The sequence below is a fragment of the Canis lupus genome, chromosome 17 (genome assembly GCF_003254725.2).
Source record: "Canis lupus dingo isolate Sandy chromosome 17, ASM325472v2, whole genome shotgun sequence".
NCBI classification, from domain to species: domain Eukaryota; kingdom Metazoa; phylum Chordata; class Mammalia; order Carnivora; family Canidae; genus Canis; species Canis lupus.
The window spans coordinates 60,137,547-60,159,002 of NC_064259.1; the positions used below are offsets into that span (position 1 = coordinate 60,137,547).

At 48.6% G+C, this 21,456-nt stretch overlaps 4 protein-coding genes across 7 annotated transcripts; 2 read left to right on the forward strand and 2 right to left on the reverse strand.

Moving 5' to 3' along the window:
- Nucleotides 1–2,111: 2,111 nt before the first annotated feature.
- TNFAIP8L2 (TNF alpha induced protein 8 like 2) lies at nucleotides 2,112–4,921 on the forward strand. Of its 2 annotated transcripts, XM_025453052.3 has the most exons (3): nucleotides 2,112–2,265; nucleotides 2,734–2,829; nucleotides 3,879–4,921. In XM_025453052.3, exon 3 carries the CDS (start codon nucleotides 3,884–3,886, stop codon nucleotides 4,436–4,438), a length of 555 nt encoding a protein of 184 aa, XP_025308837.1. In that variant the 5' UTR covers nucleotides 2,112–2,265; nucleotides 2,734–2,829; nucleotides 3,879–3,883; the 3' UTR covers nucleotides 4,439–4,921. The 2 variants fall into 2 exon arrangements, with proteins under 2 accessions (XP_025308837.1, XP_025308836.1); XM_025453051.2 differs by lacking the exon at nucleotides 2,734–2,829 and having other exon boundaries at nucleotides 2,128–2,265.
- On the reverse strand, nucleotides 4,922–13,118 carry LYSMD1 (LysM domain containing 1). The gene is made up of 3 exons (XM_025453050.3): nucleotides 12,216–13,118; nucleotides 6,778–7,142; nucleotides 4,922–6,177 (listed from the first exon to the last, which is right to left on the reverse strand). The coding sequence occupies exons 1-3, from the start codon at nucleotides 12,393–12,395 to the stop codon at nucleotides 6,039–6,041; spliced, it is 684 nt and encodes a 227-aa protein (XP_025308835.1). The 5' UTR covers nucleotides 12,396–13,118; the 3' UTR covers nucleotides 4,922–6,038.
- Nucleotides 13,119–13,130: 12 nt separating this feature from the next.
- On the forward strand, nucleotides 13,131–15,662 carry SCNM1 (sodium channel modifier 1). Of its 2 annotated transcripts, none has more exons than XM_035700950.1 (7): nucleotides 13,131–13,326; nucleotides 13,538–13,608; nucleotides 13,842–13,912; nucleotides 14,006–14,103; nucleotides 14,225–14,313; nucleotides 15,163–15,357; nucleotides 15,502–15,662. In XM_035700950.1, the coding sequence occupies exons 1-7, from the start codon at nucleotides 13,276–13,278 to the stop codon at nucleotides 15,599–15,601; spliced, it is 675 nt and encodes a 224-aa protein (XP_035556843.1). In that variant the 5' UTR covers nucleotides 13,131–13,275; the 3' UTR covers nucleotides 15,602–15,662. The 2 variants fall into 2 exon arrangements, with proteins under 2 accessions (XP_035556843.1, XP_025308834.1); XM_025453049.2 differs by having other exon boundaries at nucleotides 13,133–13,326; nucleotides 13,842–13,930.
- On the reverse strand, nucleotides 15,340–21,257 carry TMOD4 (tropomodulin 4). Of its 2 annotated transcripts, none has more exons than XM_035700948.2 (10): nucleotides 21,056–21,257; nucleotides 19,897–20,061; nucleotides 19,551–19,707; nucleotides 19,114–19,230; nucleotides 18,281–18,370; nucleotides 17,966–18,096; nucleotides 17,749–17,856; nucleotides 17,217–17,360; nucleotides 16,813–16,957; nucleotides 15,340–15,503 (listed from the first exon to the last, which is right to left on the reverse strand). In XM_035700948.2, the coding sequence occupies exons 2-10, from the start codon at nucleotides 20,017–20,019 to the stop codon at nucleotides 15,340–15,342; spliced, it is 1,179 nt and encodes a 392-aa protein (XP_035556841.1). In that variant the 5' UTR covers nucleotides 20,020–20,061; nucleotides 21,056–21,257. The 2 variants fall into 2 exon arrangements, with proteins under 2 accessions (XP_035556841.1, XP_025308829.1); XM_025453044.3 differs by lacking the exon at nucleotides 15,340–15,503 and adding an exon at nucleotides 16,337–16,456.
- Nucleotides 21,258–21,456: the final 199 nt, after the last annotated feature.

Here is a 21,456-nt window from a genome sequence, read left to right on the forward strand (position 1 = left end):
CTTTCCTTTGGGCTTTGGAAGCCTTCCTTTCCACCTGCTCCTTCTGCTCAGCCTACAAATGTCCTCAAACCCCAAGCTAAAAATAGCCCCTCTCTCAGTCCAGCTTTCCACCTCCCAAAGCTACCTAGAAAATAGCTTGCTCTTCATCCCTTTACCATCATACTCGTCACAGGAATTGTCAGCATTTTCCTGTCTAGGTTGTAGCAGGGGCCCTCAGCTCTAGAGCCTGCGAAGAGAGAGGGGAGTAGGGAAGGGGCCATGACCCAGCCACTGCCTCCAAGAGGGAGAACCAGTGCTGCAGGGATGGCTTCGACTTCTGAACCTCGATTTACTCTTCAACTTTTGCCAGTCAACTTCCCAATCCTTCCCTTTCTGCTAGAACTTCTTATAAAATCACCAAAGCCCAAGGTCTCTCATCAAGCCTCATCCTGTTCTTAAGCACGCTAAACCCTGATCCAGCAGGCCCTCTCACAGCTAAAAACTTATTGGAGCCTCTAATTCATTCTTACTGAGCTATTGGTGTCTCTCCCCTGATCCAAAATGCTGAATGTCTCCCTACTGCCCACAGAAGTGTGAACCCTTGAGCAAGTCTGTTACAGCCTACCATGCTTTTTCCTTCTTCACTTCTATCTCAAACAACCTGGGTTGCAGACATACAGAATAAATCAGCACTTCCTGAGTATGCCCCATATTACCTTTATTTGTTATATGGCTTATGGTTATTTCCATTGCCTGGGAACCAACACTCTCCCATATCTGCCTAGTAAATAGTTGAATCCATCCTTCTCATTCTGCTTCTTCAGCCCTATCAGAAATTATCTACGGGACGCCTGGGTGGCTCAGTGGTTGAGTGACAGCCTTTTGGCTCAGGGCGTGATCCTGGAGTCCCAGGCTCAAGTCCTACATTGGGCTCCCTGCAGGGAGGCCGCTTCTCCTCCCTCTGCCTATGTCTCTGCCTCTCTTTGTCTCTCGTGAATAAATAAATAAAATCTTAAAAAAAAAAAAGAAATTATCTTCTAAGTAATCTAAACTTCTCTTTACTCTCATTATTCTTCCAATTTCTATTAAGTTAATGATAATATTTGACTTGCATTGTAGTTACATATGCTTAAGTTTATCTCCCTGACAAAGCTGATTCTTTTATTTTATTTTTATTTTTTAAAAGATTTTATTTATTCGCAAGACACAAAGAGAGAGAGAGACACAGGCAGAGGGAGAAGCAGGCTCCCTGCAGGAAGCCCGATGCAGGACTCGATCCCAGGTCTCCAGGATCAGGCCCTGGGCTCAAGGCAGCGCCAAACCGCTGAGCCACCCGGGCTGCCCTGATTCTTTTTTTTAAAAGATTTTATTTATTTATTTGAGAAACTGAGCATGAGCAGGGCAGCAGGGGAAAGGGCAGAGAGAGGGAGAAGCAGACCCACTGCTAAGCAGCAACTCGATCCCAGGGACCCTGAGATCATGACCTGAGCCAAAGGTAGATGCTTAACCAACCCCAAGGCTGTCTGATTCTTGATAGTAAATGTTTTGGCCTCATTCAGAAACTGTAACTTACCTTCACTTCTGCAACCACATAGCCGCTACAAAGCACTGGCAGGTAGGCTTGTTTCCTCTAGTGGTTCAATGCTGTGCTGACATCTGCTGGTCACACGTGGTCTGGCTGCCCTGGCCCCAGCTCCTTCCTCTCTATTATTAAGGGTGGGAACAGTCCATGCCACCCTACCCAGCCAGGCACTGGAAGCCTATGCTCATGGTACCCCTGCACCAAGCACCACCTTCCCTGGAGACTCTGGGAACACACATCTGCTAGTCGTTGGCTTGCCTCAGGCATCTCTAGCCTAAGCTCAATTCAATTTTCAGTCTTTCCCCACTGACCCCCACCTCAGCAATTTGTACTTCACGTCCTTCCCAGCACTACAAAAATAGAAGAAGATGATCTCAAGGAACTGGGCATAAGGAAATGAAAAGACAGACAATTTAAAAGCAGGGGGTGTGCAATGCCTCCTCCTAACCTCACAAAATCAAGACTATTTCCTACAGAGTGCTGCTATTCCTTTTAACCTGTCGTGTTGCATTTCTAGAGCGCACTTGGGCCACAGACCTTCTGAGGGAGAGTGTGATGAACCGGAGGTAGAGCACAGAGCTGGTAGGTGGGGCTTGAGGGGCGGGGCCAAGCCAGAGGGCCTCTCACTGAGGAGCTTCTCCATTCTGAAAGCTCTCCCAGAACGGAGCGTCGAAGGCAAGATTGGCACCCAGCACTCGCCTCAGGTGAGGGATCGTCAGTGGCAGGCCAGGCTTTAGGGGTGATGGTGGAGAGGAGTCTCCATTCTGTCAGCCTGAGACTTCCGTGTTGTGAGACTCCCACTTGACAGAATTCGTGGGTCCCCAGCAGGGGTCCAGCTCAGTTTTCCTTGGGGCAAGGCAGCCTCAGAAGGGAGGGCCTGGTTTGGGATGATATCAAAGCAGGGCAGAGGCACGCAGGTGATGTGGGTGCGTGACAGAGTACTGACAGGTGTGAGGACGCCGTAGGGGCCACGGAGATAGACGTAAGGGCCAGAGGGAGAGCCTGGCCGGAGGACCACAGGGCAGGACCCAGACAAGAGAAAAAGGAAGGCTAAAACAGGGAGAGAGAGGACAGCGGACCAAATGTGAGATAACCGCGGGTTCAATGAACAACTGGGTAACAGGAAGGCCAAGGAGGAAGGCAGGCTCACATGGAGCAATCTCCTCTTCCAGCTACGGAGCCTGGTCCAGAAAGGCAAAGCCAAGAGCAAAGCACAGTTCCAGATTCCCAGTGGACCGGTACAGCTCTGGCAGACCGTCCTCCTAACGGTACCCATCTCCTCGGTGTCCTCAGACTCTCGTTTTGGTTCGGGGGAGAGGGTGAGGCTGCTCCTCACTGCGGTCACAACCACATCCTGCAGAGCAGTGGAGGGGAAGTAAGAAGCAAACAACCAGAAGCACGGGCAGAGACCAGGGGAGAGAACCCTGGGTATGTGGCGGTCATGTGCCACCAGGAGGGTCCTTGATTTGGTCCCAGCAGAAGACCATGGGCCTCCAGTACCTCCTGCCCGGTTTGCCATGCTTCCTTAGCCCAAGTCAAACTCATTGAAAGAATTCCAGGGAAGGAGGTTTCTTTGACTTATAGTTCGAAGCCTTGTTTTTATCATTTGCTAGTGACTGTGGCCAAGTTGCTTCACTTCTCTCAGCTTCAGGGTTCTTATTGCAAGATGGGGACATCTACCTTACAAGGGGTTGGGAAGACTGGGACAATCCCCATAAAGCACCTGGAATGGATGTTCTCAATAAACGTTAGTTACTATTTTTATCAGGACTCCTGGGACCCCTATCTCACTAATTTCCTTAAAGACAGTATAATACAGCAGCTCACACAGACTTTCGGATTCAGAAAAACAGTTGTGTCGGGCCTTGGGTAAATTATGTAAGGCAAGCCTCAGTTTGCTCAGCGGTAAAACGAGGAGAGTAATAGCCACACCTCATAGATGTATGGTTCCTGGCCGGCGACCACAATGGTCGCCATGAAAGTGATCTGCCAGGTAAGCCTCATCTTCTCCACTGTAGCGCAGCAACAGCCTACTTCCCCTTAAGACTTAACTCATGGGGGCTAGTGGCCTGTATGATCTCACACCTCCAGCCAGAGCTGTCACTGCTCCTCTGGGAAGGGTGGTGATCAGGATGTCCTACAGTACTCTAGGGAAAGAAATGGGAATAAGGCATAGAGGACTGAGGGTGCCCAGGGGAGAAAAGATGAGAAAGAGAGAGGACAGTGAGAAACCAGAGAAAGGAGGAAAATTCATCTCTAAGGAAGCCTGTGGCCTTTCTAGTGACTGACCACATACCGTCTTGCGCCCCTTCCCCAGGAACTATGGAGTCCTTCAGCTCAAAGAGCCTGGCACTGCAGGCTGAGAAGAAGCTGCTGAGTAAGATGGCAGGTCGGTCTGTGGCTCATCTCTTCATCGATGAGACAAGTAGCGAGGTGCTGGATGAACTCTACCGGGTTTCCAAAGAGTACACGCACAGCCGGCCCCAGGCTCAGCACGTCATCAAGGACCTGATCAAGGTGGCTGTGAAGGTGGCGGTGCTGCACCGCAGTGGCTGCTTTGGCCCCGGTGAGCTGGCCCTGGCCGCCCGCTTCCGCCAGAAGCTGCGTCAGGGCGCCATGACCGCGCTCAGCTTTGGCGAGGTGGACTTCACCTTCGAGGCTGCCGTGCTGGCCGGCCTGCTGACTGAGTGCAGGGATATGCTGCTGGAGCTGGTGGAGCACCACCTCACGCCCAAGTCACATGGCCGCATCCGTCGCGTGTTCGATCACTTCTCTGATGCGGGCCTACTCACGGCCCTCTATGGGCCTGACTTCGCTCAGCACCGCAGCAAGATCTGCGATGGGCTCAGGAAGCTGCTGGACGAGGGGAAGCTCTGAGGCCCGGGCCCAGCACATTCTACCTCGGCCAAACGGCAGACTGAGAAAACGACAGCCAACAGGCCTTCTAACCCTGCTCATCAGCACTAATGCTTTTCAATCCTCTGAGACCACCCCACCCCCAAACTACTGGTGGAGAAGAGGCAGAGCCGGGGGTTGAGGCCTCTCTCCGACTCCAGCCCCAGGACAGGAAACAAAGCTGCCTGAAAAAGACGAAGTGAAACTTGGATCTCTACTTCCCCCATCAGGGACATTCGAAGCAGGGAAGCCCCTCCCTTGAGGACCAGGGAAGAGGGCATAGCCCAACTAACCCTTCAGGGGACACTAGAGACGAAAGGGGGTATGGGGGCCCTTTGGAGCCATTCTAGACCTCCAGCTCCAGGCAGAGCCTGGACAGATGCCAGAGGCTCTGCCCCAGAGCACAGGAAGAAAGGGCCAGGGCAGGGGAAATTCTCATAGGGGAAATAAAACTACTAAAACATGCACAGGGCTCAACGTTTAATCTCTCCAGCTTCTTATACCTTCTGACCATCACAGAGGCAAGAGATATATAAACACCACTTATCTTACTTCTCACCATTTCCACAGGAGACTGAGACATAGTTCCAAGTATCATTAGGGTTCCCTTGCCTACTTCTAGTTAAGAAACTAAAACAAAAACAAAAACAAAAACAAAAAACTGTACCGCAGATCAGTGCTACAAGTTGCAAATAAATATGCAGTGGGGGAGCAAGGCATAGATCAAAAGGGTCTGGTGGGGAAGGAGTGTGACAAAGAAACTCCCACAACAAAAAGGCTCCCCCCAAACTGTCCTCTTCACACTCCAAGGCAATTCTTCTTTCATCCCTTAGCCTCACATGGGCTGAAGAGAGGAGCAGGTTAGAAGGGTGAACTGGTGGCATGGAGAGTTCCGGTCCCTACATTGCTGCTTTTTATTCAGAGCAAGAGTTATAAAAAAGTTAGAGTGAACTGTTAGTCAAAACTGAGTCCAAATCCTTTACTTGGAGGTTGGGGGAAAGGCCCAGCACGGTCTGCCATTCTCTGCAGAAGGGCTAGATCACTGATTGCCCCATCTTGAGTAACGTGCTTGTCTAAGAAGGTGGGGAATGTGAGGAACTAGCAGTCACTGGCTTGCTGTTCCTGGATTCCCCCCACCCCAGACTTACAGAAATCCCATTTTTCAGTTACAAGAGGAAAACAATAAGATATAGCAAATAAATACTACTTCAATATAGCACCAAATAAATTAGGTAACATAGTCAGAAATGGGGCGGAGGCTGAGGGCTGGGGGGAGTCCTTGCCTCCCTGCTCTAAGGCCGAGGAATGGTAAAGGGATAGGAAAGGCAGCATGGATGTAAAAAGAGCCTTCTGAATCTAAAGGACAACTCTAGATTCAGTCCCAAAACTGAGGAGGGTTCTGTTCTCTGTCCCCAGGAAAGCTGCCCCAGGCGAGGGAATTCTAGATCAATAGGAGGCTGGGAAGATGGCAGGAGGGAGGAAGGTGGGCTGGGAAGCTGTGTTCTTGAGCCTCACCTCAGGCTCCTCTCCCCCTCAAGTTGCTCCTTCAACATCTTGCTTCTCTCCATCAGTTTCGGGGACATCAGAGTTTGAAGATTTCATCCTCCTGGTCTCGAAGTGTCCGGGTCCGAGAGGTTCGGGTGAGTGGCACCGGACCTAGTACTGCTCGCTGCTGCATCCTAGGGGAGCTCAGGTGAAGGCCTGACTCCTCCCCAGGTATCCTGCAGGTGAGGAAAGGGGGCAAAATGACAGATCAGGGCAAGAACCGAGAAAGGGCCCAGTGAAGGGGTACAGAGCAAGCTATCTTCCCCCCCCGCTTTTTTTAAAGATTGTATTTATTTATTCATGAGAGATACAGAGAGAGCGAGAGAGAGGCAGAGACGCAGGCAGAGGGAGAAGCAGGCTCCATGCAGGGAGCCTGACGTGGGACTCGATCCTGGGTCTCCAGGACCGCGCCCTGGGCCGAAGGCCGGCGTTAAACCACTGAGCCACTAGGGCTGCCCTATCCTCCCCTTCTAATAGACATGAGCAGCTTGCTCTGAGGTGGAGTCTTGTCACCCTCTCGCTAAGTTCTAACCCGAATGCTCCTTCGTGGATCATTAGCGCTCATCTCCTCTACTCCAGTGAGCACAAAGAACCATTTTCTGCTGCTCTACCCATCCCAGCAGCCACTGGCTCTGTTGCTGTCCTAGGGCCACCTGGGCAAAAGGCTTTACCTTGCTTCTGCTGACACTGAGCTCTTACTTGTGTGCCTGGTCAGCTAAGGCTACAAGAATGGAGAAGTCTGTGGAAGGGCTTAAAATGAACCATTCAAGACTCACCCACTTTCTCCCTTTCTCAGCTTCTGGGCAGCAGCCTTCTTTGACAGGCTGATCTGTGAATCAAGCTTCTTAAGGAAATCTGAGGCAGAGAGGTCATGGATGGGAGTTGGGGGTTCCCGGCCAGGTGTGGGAAGGACTTCGCCATTAGCATGTTCTGAGCCTGGCTCCTGTTTCTTCCTGTCAGCCGAGTGTGGCCGAACTTCATCGTTCCTTGACTGTACCTCTTCCTCTCCATTCTTCTCTTCCTCAGAATCCAAACCATTGAACAGGTCTCTGGGCTCTGTCAGGATGGGGATGTAGAGGGTTTTCTTCAAGAAGATGGAGTCATTAGTATAAAGGCGGTTTGCACGCTTAATCTGTTCCATCTTTAAAAAAAAGTCACCGCAATTAATGATAGTAATAATGATCAATCTTCTGTTTAGCATCTCATGCCTTTTAAAGTGATTGTACAGAGTCCTATCCATCCATATCACAACCAAGCTAAAATACAAAGGGTTGACAGTATTCCTCTTTTATTGATCAGTGGGTTCCATACTTTCTGGTGTTAGGGTCCCTTTATGTTATCAGAAACTACTGAGGAAAAAAGCTTTCCTCAAATGTAGATTATAGCTATCAACATTTAAAGTATTATAAATTAAAACTGAAAAAATATGAAAAAAATGTATTTATTTTAAAATAACCCATTACTGGGGCCCCTGGGTGGTTCAGTCAGTTAAGCATCTGACTCTTGATTTCAGCTCAGGTCATGATCTCAGGGCTGTAGAATTGAGCCCTAGGGTCAGGCTCCTTGCTCAGTGGGGAGTCTGCTGGAGATTCTCTCTTCATCTCCCTCTGCCTCTCCCCTATCCTGTGCTCACTCTTACTCTCTCTTCCAAATATATAAATCTTAAAAAAACAAATAAACATTACATGTTAACAAATATTTTAAGGAAAAATAACTATTTTCTAAAATAACAAATGGATCAAAAAGAGAGGCACTGTTTTACATTTTTTTTTGCAAGTTACTTTAACATCTGACTTAACAGAAGACCACAGAAGATTCATCTATCTGCCTCTACATTCAATGGGCTGTAATATTACATGTCATACAACTTCTGGAAAATACAGTACACTCATGAGGATGAAAAAGACAAAGCCTTGTTATCATTACTGTGACAATGATTTTGACTTGTAGATTCCTGAAGAGTCTCAGGTACTCCTAGGGATCCCTAGACCTCACTTTCAGAACTTCTGTTAAAGAAGAAGGAATTGAGGCTCAGAGAAGTTACTTGTGTAAGATGACCCAGCAGGTTAATGACAAAGCTAGAAATGGAATTCTGGGCCTTTTCACTCCTTCTGGGGATGCTTTTCACACTAATAATTTCATTGACCAAATATTTATTTAGTGCCTATTTATTCATCACTGAACATAGTGACTGGCATTACCATCCACTTGCAACCCAAGGTAGAAATATGCCAACCTTAACTCATTCTTTTCTTTGACCAACCATACCACACTGATCAACAAAAGTATTGCAAAAATCTCTCTCCCATCTGGTCTGACCTTCACGTTGCCTGCCAGCACCTTAGAACATATTCTTACTACTTCTCCTCTGGGTATTATAACAGTCATTTTATTTTATTTTATTTATTTTTATTTATTTTATTTTATATTTTTTATTTTATATATTTTATTTTATTTTATTTATTTTTATTCATGAGAGACACACAGAGAGAGGCAGAGACACAGGCAGAGGGAGAAGCAGGCTCCATGCAGGAAGCCCAATGTGGGACTTGATCTCAGGTCTCCAGGATCACGCCCTGGGCTGAAGGCGGCGCCAAACCGCTGGACCACCAGGGCTTACCCCTATAACAGTCTTTTTAACTGGTCTTCCTCTCTCCATTTCTATGTATCTCCACCCTGGTCAACAGCTATCTTTCTAAAAAAACTTAATCTGATCAACCTGCTACCCTGCTTATTAACCTCCTATGGCTCCCCATTGGCTCAGAGATAAAAGTCAAATTAGCGTTCAAGGGTTCTCAATCTACCCCCATAAGATGTCTAACCTCATCTCTCATCTTCTGCCATCTATATATATATCTTGCTATCCTGAACTTTTCATTTTTTCCCCAAACATTTTATGATCTTTCACACTTTTGTGTCTTTATCTACCTGAAATACTTCTCCACTGTCTTCTCTGCTGGGAAAACTTCTTCTCATCAAATATAACTCCCTTTGTGTTAACCTTCTCCAGGGCTCCCAAGGTATACTGTAAATAGTGCCCTATAATACCTACTCTGTTATATTGTTATTCACCCTTTTGCATATTTGTCTTGCCCAAACTCTGAGTTCTTTGAGGGCAGGGATGCTGTTCCTGTATCCTAAGGCCCTTCTCAGCATCACACAAACTTGGCACAGAGCAGAGGTTCATTAATGCTTTATGAGCAAATCAACTAGATAACAAAATATAGAAACTGCAAATGTAGTATATTAGTAAAAATCTTATGCTATACTGCGTTAAAATAAAACTGGATTAATCTCAACATATTGTTAAAAAAAAGTTAAAATTGGCTCGCAGTTTTGCAGCTTTATTTTGCAAAGCACTTGATACTATTAATTTCATTTTGCCTAGATAATATCTAGGTCCCTAACTCCAAGATGCTATGAATACTGTGAATCTTTTGGTGCTTTCATTTCCTAGAAGTACCATATAAGGCAACATCATTCCACCTTTAAAAAGGATGTAACCAAAGCCAAACCCCAGAGGAGTCCTAGGCTGCTGAGCCAGTCTGCTGAGCTAGAAAGGCCATTAGAATCTAGTTAAAGAGGGTAGCCCCGGTGGCGCAGCAGTTTAGCGCCGCCTGCAGCCCAGGACGTGATCCTGGAGACCCTGGATGGAGTCCCACGTCGGGCTCTCTGCGTGGAGCCTGCTTCTCCCTCTGCCTGTGTCTCTGCCTCTCTCTCTCTGTCTCTATGAATAAATAAATAAAATATTTTTTTTTAAAAAGAATCTAGTTAAAGAGAACAGTTAAAAAAAAAAGAGAGAGAGAAAGAATAGTTCAAAGGGATGATTTTAGAATGAGACAACCTGGTCTGAATCCCAGCTTGATTTAATAGACTAGTTAACTCTATTAAGTAGACTTGTAGTCTGTAGCACGTTATCTCCCTAACCCTCGCTTTCCTTATTATCTTTAATCTTTTTTTTTTTTAAGATTGTATTTATTTATTCATGAGAGGCACAGAGATAGAGAAGCAGAGACACAGGCAGAGGGAGAAGCAGGCTCCATGCAGGGAGCCTGATGCGGATAGGTAATAACTCCGGTAATTATCATTATTTAATACCTCTTTCTCATTTTACAAATGTAAGGAAACTGAGGCCCCAGCCAGGTGAAGGGACATATGCAGGCACTCAGCTGGGATGGAGGGAGTGCTCAACACCTTCATATCCACTTCCTTTGTTTAGGCCATGGCCTCTACTTGCAGTGTTCACTTTCCTATCCTCCCAATCTCCATCTGTGGAAATCTTAGCCATGTTTTCATTCATTCAAAAAACATCTATTAGCTTCTGTGTGCTGGGATTCTGCCAGACTCCAGAGATATAAAACGGAAAGAAAATAGTTCTGTCCCTTAAGAAAAATACAGGTTATTGGAAAGACAAACACATACAAGGTATAAACAACAGGAGTATAGGTTTGTGGAGGAGCTATAGAAAGGAACTTCTAAGTCTTTCAAGGCCCCTTAAAATTCCCTTAAAATCTACACTTACGTCTGTCCTCGTCCCTTTCCAAATATAAATGAATCTTTTCTGATTTCCCACCCTTTGTTAATACCTCTACAAACTCACCTGCAATCATTACCTGTTTCCCCCTTACATTTCTCACTAGACTGCAAATTATATGAGGGCAACAATTACACATTTTATTTATGTTTTGATCTCTTGGTCTGGTTACAACAGTGCTTAAACATACCATGCACAGAAATGTTAGCTAAGGATGCCTGGATGGCTCAGTGGGTTGAGCATCTGACTCTTGCTCTCTGCTCAGGTCATGATCTCAGGGTGGTGAGATAGAGCCCAGCATCTGGCTCTGCACTTAGCAGGGAGTCTGCTTGACATTCACTCTCCCTCTCTCTCTGCCTCTGCCCCTCCTCACCCTGTGATCTAAAATAATAAATACATAAGTAAATCTTTTTAAAAATGTCGGTTAAAAAAATAACTTAAAAATAAAAAGAGGGATGCCTGGGTGGCTCAGTGGCTGAGTGTCTGCCTTTGGCTCAAGGTGTGATCCTGGGGTCCCGGGATGGAGTCCCACACCAGGCTCCTGGCAGGGAGCCTGCTTCTCCCTCTGCATATGTCTCTGCCTCTCTCTCGGTGTCTCAGGAATAAATAAAATCTTAAAAATAAAATTAAAAAAATAAAAAATAAAAATAAATGTTGGCTAAATTTGACAGGATATGGGAAAAAATTAATCAGTTTCAATGCAATGTATTTTTTACAGCTATCAAATATACCCCATGCACAGCCTGAAATGCCTGGTGTAGAGTATCTTTTTCGCACCATAGAGGCCACCCTACGGAAAGAAGGTAGAGCACTGAGGAGTAAAAAAGAACTAGAAGAGACAGACTTTAAAAACTTAGAACTAGGGTGGCTTAGTTGATTAAGAGTATCTGTTTTGCACCATGGAGGCCACCCTACGGAAAGAAGGCAGAGCACTGAGGAGTAAAAAAGAACTAGAAGAGACAGACTTTAAAAACTTAGAACTAGGGTGGCTTAGTTGATTAAGCAACAGACTCTTGAATTCAGCTAAGGTCCTGGGATGGATGTGGGGCTCCATGCTTGCCTGCCAGTCTGCTTGGGATTTTCCCCACCTTCTTCCCCTCTCCTTCCCCCTCTTCCAAAAATAAATACATAAATCTTTGGGGAAAAAAAAAAAAAAACCCAACAACTTAGATCTAGAGTGGTTAGAGCACTGGTCTCACAAAGAACCTTAGAAACCAACTCTCCACTGTTTGCTGTAAATGTTTAATCACTTGCAATTAAAAAGTTTCCATGTGGTTAATATTACGAGCTTTGGAGTCAGATCTGTTTGAATTCCCACTCTAATGCTCATTGGTTATTTGACCTTGGTCAAATTGGTTAACCAATCTAAGTCTGTTTCTTCATCTGTAAACAAACGTATGCTTGACGGGGATGGGAGAACCAAATGGGCCAATGTATGTAAAACCTCTAGAATAGAGACTGGCATAAATAGAAGCAGCTCCTCTCCACCCGGATAGTGGCACAGGGTCTGTCCCAACCAGACAAGGCAACACTGAGATGGGAGAACAAAAAGATAAAGGTGGGTCAGACCACAACACAATTAGGAAATTTCAGGGGAAGTTGCCTAGCCGGGTCATTACATTCTAATGAGGAATAATCTCTTCTGAGTGGTTGTCTGCATCCCTACCATGGAAGACTCACCGTCACCCCGTATTTCAGTGCGAGTCCAGCCAGGGTGTCTCCGGGGGCCAGCTGATGCTCCAGGCGTCTTTCCCTCACCGGGGAGCAGGCTGACTGCACCAGGCTTCCGTAAGAACGAGCCCGGCTCCCCTGTAGCAGTCCTGACCCCCCGAGGGGGGCCTGTCTAGAGGACGAAGCCATCTCCTCACCCCGCCGGCAGCTGGGGTTGCAAGTGAGGGAGGCCTGGCTAAGTGCCGACAGCCACGGGGCTGGGGGCGAGGGACGTCTATCCAGGGGGTTCCTTTCCCCCGTCTCCTCTCACAAACCCCCGTCTGCCCCGGCACTTCGCGCCCCCGCGGCTCTCGTTTGTCCCGCTTCCCAGGCGCCTTCCCACGAATCTGTATCCCGAGGATCCAGTCCCTACCAGAGTCTCTCCTTATTAGCACCCCGCTGACTTTCAACCCTCCCACCACTATGAACTCTGACCTTTGAACCGTAGTTACCCTCCACACTCCGCTCAGCTCGCCCCTCTCCCCCAGGTCAGGCAGCCTCCGCCTCCCAGGTTCCCCTCACACCCCGGCCCCGCCTCGTCCCGGGTTGGTCGGCTTGTGTCAGGAATAAATCCAGCCCCCTCCTGGTGGGCTGTCGGCGGCCAGGGAGGCGCGTGAGGACCGCGAGAGTTTGTACTACACGTTCCACTCAGAGATCTTCCAAGGCCCGCTCCTCAGCAAATCCGTCACGGCCTCAACGTCGGTCTCCACATTTAAGTTCTTGTCTCCCCAGACGCCTCGAATCAGCCAAGATGCAAGGGCCGGGAGCCAGCTGGGTGGCAAGCCCTTTGAAAAAAAGACTTCATTTCCCAAAACGCCCCGCGCCTGCGGGGTCGCCGGGTCGCGTGGGCAGTGCGGTCGGCTCCGCAGGCTGTGGGCGGGCTTTCCGCGAGCGCTGTGCATCTAGGGAAGTAAGGAGGCCAACCGGAAAGAAACCCGACGGGAGAAGACGCCTTACTCTCGCTACGGTGGCCTGAGAGGAGTGGCCGAGGCGGCTCGGGAGAATTGTTCGCTTCTGGAGCTCAGTCGTAATGTCTTTCAAGAGGGAAGGGGATGATTCGAGTCAACTCAATGTGCTCAAAGTAAGCGCGAGAGGGGAGCATCGGGAACAGTTTCACTGCCCCGTGAAGGAGCTGTTTTGTTGCTCTGGCAACAGCTGCGGGGCCGGCGCGACCAGAGCTGGGTAGTGACCCCTTCTTCGCCCAGTGATCTCTGTTCTCATGGTCCTTTTTGCCTTTCAATCTTTGACCCCTCCCTCCTCTCCCACTGGTCCCGTCCGGCTACCCCCTGCAGAAACGGAGAGTCGGGGACCTGCTGGCCAGTTATATCCCAGAGGATGAAGCGCTCATGCTACGGGATGGACGGTGAGGGCGAGGGGTGATCAAGCCCGAGGGTGCTGCGGTTATAGGCTTCGTATAATTTTGTTATCAAGGGGGGAGCGGGAGTATCTAGGATTTTCTGATGGGGGATGAGGGACAGGGATGTGGGTGGTGGAAATTGGGAGACCCTAGAGTTTGGTTTTGGAAAGGGTTGCTAGGTCCAGGTGGAACCAGACCCCACTCACCTGGCACCGAATATCTTCTACCCTCCTCTCCAGCTTCGCTTGTGCTATCTGTCCCCACCGACCTGTACTGGACACCCTGGCCATGCTGACTGCCCACCGTGCAGGCAAGAAACATCTGTCCAGTAAGTGAGGGAAGACAAATCTCTGCAGATCACTCTTGCGGTTTTGTTTTTAATTCTCTTCCCCTCTACCTTCAGGCCTGCAGCTTTTCTATGGCAAGAAGCAGCCAGTAAAGGGAATGGAGCAGAATCCAAGACAGCAGAATGAATTGAGGCAGTCAGAGATCAAGGCTGAGGTAGGTAATCAGGGAGGGGAGGGTGTGTTTTGGGTGGGCCTGCTGCACATCTTAGGCTTGAAGGGCTTCGACTTCTTTCTAGCTCTGAAGACACTGACTGTGTTTCCCATCTCCACACCAGGCTCCTCTGTTAACGCAGACCCGACTTACCACCCAGAGTGCTCTGCACAGAGCTCCTCACTATAACAGTTGCTGCCGCAGGAAGCACAGGTCTGTGGGGTGGGAAAGCCAGAGGTAGGGCGGGTCAGAGGAGATAGATGGCTCTAAGATAAAGGTATTACAAATTGTATTCTCAGGAATATTAATACTCCAGAGATGTTTACTGATATTTCAGAAAAAAAAGAGAATGTTGCTTTTTTTTTTTTTTTTAAGTTTAGGAAACGGCACTTTGGTTTTTGTTCTAAAGATTTTACTGATTTATTCATGAGAGACAGAGAGAGGCAGAGACATAGGCAGAGGGAGAAGCAGGCTCCCTGTGGAGAGCCCAATGCAGGATTCAATCCCAGGACCCCGGGATCATGACCTGAGCCGAAGGCAGACACTCAACCACTGAGTCACCCAGGTGCCCCAGGAAATGGCACTTTGTGATCCTACTTGAAGAGTAGTAATATTAATATATTCGAAGGGCTCTACAAAGTCTAAAGATTAAAAAAAAAAAAAAAAAACCCGGGATCCCTGGGTGGCGCAGCGGTTTGGCGCCTGCCTTTGGCCCAGGGCACGATCCTGGAGACCCGGGATCGAGTCCCACGTCAGGCTCCCGGTGCATGGAGCCTGCTTCTCCCTCTGCCTATGTCTCTGCCTCTCTCTCTCTCTGTGTGACTATCATAAATAAATAAAAATTAAAAAATAAAAAAAAAAAAAAAAAAAAAAAACCCTCAAAATGTTATACTAGCCTTTTAAAAATTCATATGATTCCAAAATTCTTTTTTTTATGCAAGACATTTACTAATATCTTGAGGAACACAGTTTAGGAAACACTTCTGTAAGGGATTGGGAGTCATAGGAGAATTGGCCTTTTTCCTTTACTACTTTTATAGACGTTGATTCTTCTCTACCTAGACCAGAAACCCCTCGTCCCTCTGTCTCCCATCCCCCTTTACCACCCCCAGAGGTTGAGCCTGAGAGTGGGAAGATCACTAAGGAACCCATGCCTGGAGCTGGCCCACAGGCCAAGGAGTCAGCAACTGTCTCATCCCCTGTGCCCATGAGCCCCACGAGGAAACGAGCCCTGGATCATTACCTCACCCTTCGAAGGTTTGTATGCAGAATCACTTTCTTCAAGTTTTCTCTTTTCTTTCTGAGTTTTCTTATTTCAATCCTTCTCAATTGTTTTTCTCTTATCCCCATTAACTTCTTAAACCTCTTTTCCTGATTTATTCTATTTTCTGTTATTTGCAGCTCTGGATGGATCCCAGATGGACAAGGTCGATGGGTAAAAGATGAGAATGTTGAGTTTGACTCTGATGAAGAGGAACCTCCTGACCTTTCCTTAGACTGATACCCTCTTTTCCCCCTCAGTTCACAAATAAATTTCAGCAGGCTCCAGGAGTCTAACTTTCTTCAAGTCTACTTCCTTGCCCCATTTCAGGATTTCACTGGTGGATTTTTTTTTTTTTTTTAAGTAGGCTACACACCCAATGTGGAGCCCAATGTAGAGCTTGAACTCATGACCCTGAGATCAAGACCTGAGCTGAGATCAAGAGTCAAACTCTGATTAACCAACCAAGCCACCCATTTCAGGTGTCCCCCATTTCAGGACAGCCAGGCCCATTCTTCCCTGAAATGTACACAGCTCCCCATACTTCTGACCCCTCCCCCACCTTCAACCAAAGTACTGCCAAGCGTCAGCTGCATGCAGCCCAATGCCCTATTAATAAGTCTGTCAGAAGGAGGTCTTTGCCCTTCATGTTGTCTGCCTTCTTCCCCACCTTCACTCAAAGTTCTTTCCTCCTTCAGATCACATGAAGTTGTAGTTAGACACCAGGGGCCCTACCCGTATCTGAAAAGAGGGCTGGGGTAGTAGGTACCCTGTGAGAGCAGAAGGGACTAACTGCATTGGCAGGGCCACAGGGAACACCAAGGGAGGGAGCTGCCCCACCTCTGCCTAGTAACTTGAACCTCCCTGCCTGCTGATCCCCAGAGTATAAATAATCCCCTGATGAACTGGCAGTAACCCTTGGGGGTTAGCGCCAAGATTCCCACCCCAAAGCCCGAGGAAAGAGGGAGGCAGGCAGAGTGGACAGAAGGGCCTTTATTTACAGGAAAGGGGAGAGAGAAGGATTTAGGTATTCAGGGCTCCCAGCTCTAGTTGGTAAAGGGAAAAGGTAGCGTTATCTCTTTTTTTGCTGGCGGCCTATAACAGGAAAGAGGAAACACAAGTCTTTGTTTTATCTCTTTGCTTCCTGCAAAGGTACTCATCTTCCCCTTTCCAGTTCCTTGGCCAGACTCAAAGAGGTAATGCCTTAGGCCAGCAAGCATACCCACCCCACATGGCAAGTAAAAATGCCATGCCCACAAACAGGTATGTCTGGCTTCTTTTCCACCTTTCTGCAGGTATAATTTGGGGCAGGAGACTTTTCTACTTTCTCACAGGGTTTAAACTTCTCATGTGAATACTGCTTTGGCAGCCCACAGGCCATTAGTCACTAAGCTTTCAGATTCACTACCTATTTGCCCTTTCCGCCACACAACAAGTTTGTATTTACTCACGTAGTTCATTGTTCCGGGTCATGGCCTGGGCTGCCCGAGCTCGTGGCCCCTGCTGTGTAAAGTGGTAGCCAAAGCGGACAATGGAGGGACACTGTTCGAGAACGGTGGCCATCTCCATCTCCACTGCATCACCAGGCCACTGGCGCTGGGGGAAGGAGAGATGAGACCTGTCAGCCACGCTCTCTGCCTGGTTCATTGTCCCACACCACCAACCCTTTGGGAGGTCAAAGAAGCTTGTTTCATCAGAGTGGGTGATGAGAAGTGCTGACTTGGCTCCCTTCATAGAGACCATGAAGAGGAGAATTCAGACAAAATTAGATGAGATCCTGACCCAAGGGCTGCTCCAGAAAAGAGATTCAGTGAGTATTACCTGAATGCAAAGACCAGAGGAAGGTAATGCTGACCTGGTTGTCTACACGCAGCTCAGTGAGTGTGGCATTTTCCCGAACTGCCTTCAGCACAGCCATGAGCCCTGTGCTGCTAATGAAGTTGGATTCAATGTTCAGGCTCTGGAGGCTACGATTCTCACGCAACATGTCAGCCACCGCCTGGGTAGTAGGGACTTGGGTTAGGATTAGGGGATAGTTTCACAGATGACTGAGGAGAGAAAGAACAGGAGCAAGAGGGAAACACAGCTCTTTGAGAAGAGTCCTTGAGGAGCTGTAGGTGGGGCTCAGGGAGATGGAAGGGAGCACAGGTAGTAGGGGAAGCGGGGAGGGTAGGCATGCAGTGAAGTTGGTGGGGTGGTAGAGAGGGCCATGGCTCTCTGAGAAGGTGATCAGAAGATTTCAGAGTGATGAGCCATAGGACTGGGCGTAGGCTACCCTAAGAGAACATTGATAGGAAAAGCATCCCCAGCACAAACCCTTATGACAGCCCTGGCAGGGGTGCATGGTAAAGTATGGGGAGAGGACTAGGGATTTCAAGTTGCCTTACATTGGCAATGGGGTCCCCACTCCTTGTGGCCACAAGACTGAAGCTCCGGACGTAGGTATTTTTCTTCATGGCCTCACATAACTCAGTTAGCATGGGTATTGGGATGTCCTGACAGAGGGGAAGAGGAAATGGCAGGCTAAGGGACTCACATATCTGGGACTCACATAGTTAAATGGGCATTTAGTATTTGGAGGATGGGTGTGGGGGGGTCAGATACCTGTATGTTATTGAGGTTAACTTCCTCCAGCTCCTTGTCATTGTTTCGAACACTCTTCAGGATCTCCTCAATGTTTGTAGGATTTGGGGGCTCATCTGGCACTGGCTTATACTTGTCAGGCTGTACCACACCTGGTGGGTGAGGGCCAGAAGGAAACCCCAGCCTGTCCCCCACAGTCTCCTCCTCATAGGTTCTCTTATTATTCATGCACCACATCCTCTCCGTGATCACCCTGTTTTACCCTTTGCTACCTTCCCGCAGACCTTGGGAGTGGCTGCCAAAAGTCGTGGGTGCTGTGCCCCCAGACACACTCACTGCTAATGCCTTCTGTGTTGCAGATTTCTCCACTGCAGATGGCGTCATAGTATTGCTTGTTGCTCATCAGTGTGTACATGCCCAGAATTGCTGGAGAGAGCAAGTAGGGGGGGACAGGGAATGAGAAGGGGTTTGTTTCCAGTACCCCTTCCTCATTCTGAATCTGTTGAAGTTTTTTTTTTTAAGATTTTATTTATTTATTCATGAGAGATGCACAGAGAGAGAGGGAGGGAGGCAAAGACACAGGCAGAGGGAGAAGCAGGCTCTATGCAGGGAGCCCGATGCGAGACTCGATCCCCGGTCTCCAGGATCACACCCCAGGCTGAAGGCGACGCTAAACTGCTGAGCCACTGAGGCTGCCCCTGTTGCAGTTTTAAAGCCTGACCTCTCCCACTCTTCCAAAGAGGTTCCCGCTCTCCCTAGGTCCCAGAGTTCCCTTCCATGAGCTGCTCAAGGTGTGATTTGTAAAAAACTTTAAGACCAGGCTAAGGGAGGGTTCCTAAGGAACCCCTAGAGGGGGAAGGAAGGAAAGACCAAACGTGCCAAAAAAAGGGATGAGGGAGTCTGTCCCACTTCCTCCTGTTTTCAGCCAGACTAGTGACACTCTTACCTGCTTTATGATCCCTGTAAAATTGCCTTTGAGATGTGAACTTACTAAATTAAAGAATGAATGAACTAATACATAAAAAAAAAAAAACAACAACAAAACACGACCTTGAGGCTTTCTTTAACATCCATGTCCTGTCCAAGGCTTTCCTCATGAGTCCCATGCCCTGGGTAGGACCCCCCGCCCCTGGTGTCGTCACCCTCCTCAACTTTCCACAGCTGCCCACCTGCTATATCACACATTTCAGCATCTGTGGCGTTGGCCAGTGCCTCTTCCAGTTCAGGCTCCAGAGTGATCTGCTCCTGTACAGGAATTTCTCTCTTGGGCTGAATATAGGGCTTCCCTGATGGGGAGATGAGGGATGGTTCAGGTAGAGGGCATTCCTCCTAAGATCCCTGTATCCAGCTTCCTTTCCTTCTCCGGGAGGTGGAGGTCTGGGTCCTAGGGGCCACTGTAAAGCTTGAGTCCTCTACCAGATCAGGACTCCTGAGTCCCCTGATCTCTTCTAAAAGTTGGAGAAGTGAAAGATGGCATGTAGGTTTCAGGGTGGCCGAGTCCCTGGGCAGCTAGGAGCTGGAAGGCGAGAGGGAGGCTGGAGGGGGGAGTACAGTTGAGAGACAACCATTTGGGTTTTGGTAGGCATGGTCGCGAGGGTCTCCATACCCTTTTTCTCCCCTGTGAAGGGCACCAAGTCGTCCCGCTCTTTGACCTCGAGTGCCTGCTGCTCCAGGTACTGCAAAAGGGCATCCCGGTCCAGCGGCCCTGTTGGACTCTTCTTTGTCTGGTCACGTTGCCTTAGTCCAGCTGGCAGGAGCATGTTCTGAGGGGTAAGTTTTGGGGAGCAAGTTGGACCTCTGATCTGGGGCACCTTCCAGGGCTCCCTAAAACATCTGCAGACCCCTTTTCCTTGGCCCCCTTGGGACTCCAAGCCCTGTAGGCAGCCTGGATCTCAGCCACCCAGGGCCCCTCCCCCTTCTCAAATGCCTGGAGACTGCTCCCAGCTCCCTACCTCGGGGTCCATCTCCTGTAGCTCGCAGTCCAGCTGCTCTAGCTCCTCAGGGCTCAAGGTCCTTAGGATCTCATCTTCATCTATGTCTCTGTATTTCTCCAGTTCCTTCTGATATGATGACATGATGGACCCCACCCCCTCCCCACTGTGTGGCACTCACGGAGCCTGGGGAACATGGGGAAAGTGACTGGATAATGGAAATGTGCACACAGACACAGCAGGACACAGACCGGCCAGGGGGCAGAACAGTGAACTAGATGCCTTGGCAGTTAGAAATCTAGTCAGGCATGGGAGTATGGGGGAAGGTTAGGTTGTTTAGTTAGAACCAGAGCTTCCTTCTTCCTGCTTCCCCAGCTTCAACCACTGGTTGGGGATCCCAGACATCCAAGCTGGATTTGCCTGCCCATTGTATTACAGAGAAATCCTGGCAGCACCCTCCCCTCTGACCTCGGCGGTCGGTGCCTCTTGCCCAAGCACAGCTGCCAGGGCCCCTGCCAACAGCTGGCCCCATGCCCAGTTCCTATTGAAAGGAAGGGGGGCATACAGAGAGCTTCAGGGAAATTCCTCCTCTCTTCCCCATAATCGTCTTTTTCCTATACTGGTTTAAGGAAGCAAGGGAAGCGGGGAGAAAAGAGGCAGTTTTCTTACCCTATCCTCATTTCCTCTTTTATTGTGGGAGAATCAAGATTTCACTTTCTATGTTTGCTAAAACTAAAGCCCAAGGGAAAGCAAAGGCTCAGAGGAGCTGGGGGACTTCCAGGTTGGGGGAAGGGTGGTACGCTCTCAGAAGGGACTGAGTTCCCATAATTTGTCCCTGGCTTTGGATGGGAAGGTGACACCGGACCAATGGGTAGGAAATGCCTTCTCCACATGCAATAAAGTTTCTCTAAATACAGCAGGAAGATTAAACTTGTCCAATCTTTTACATTATAGAAAATACACACAAGCTACACATACACACCATGCCAAATATGAAAGATCCACAAAGTGTGTGAGATACTTGCACTGACAATGTAAACTACAGTTAAGGGATAGGACAGTGGCAGAAACATACACCAAGAACAGAAACACGCTTCATATCATTCCCAGTAGGAGCCACCCCTCACCTCCCATCTCCCACCGAGCTCTGATCCATAAGCCCCCTGCCTTCCCCACCTACCAGTCCTGGTGGCCACTTCCCTTCTCACCTCCCCTTCTGTCGGTTTGTCAGTGCTACTGGAGCACTGTCTCAGCAGCAGGAGGAGCCCAGTGCCGGGGAAGAGGGTGGGGGAACAGTGAGCTCAGCATTTTATTATTTTAGCTCTGGCCAGGTGGGGGGTAGTGGGAGATCACATATACACAGCCCCCATACCCTGCCCAGCCCTGAGAGCCTCTAGTGGCCAGTAACAGCCATGGCACTTCCTTCCCTTCGTGCATATGAGCCCAAGTCCTACAAACTGTTCTAGGAGAACCACACAGTTCCTACTTAATTGGTGCCTTGCTATATTCAAAGCAGGGAATATAAGGTGATATGAAGGTAAGTATAAGAATTTTGTTTGGGTGTCTAAAGGTGTTTATAAT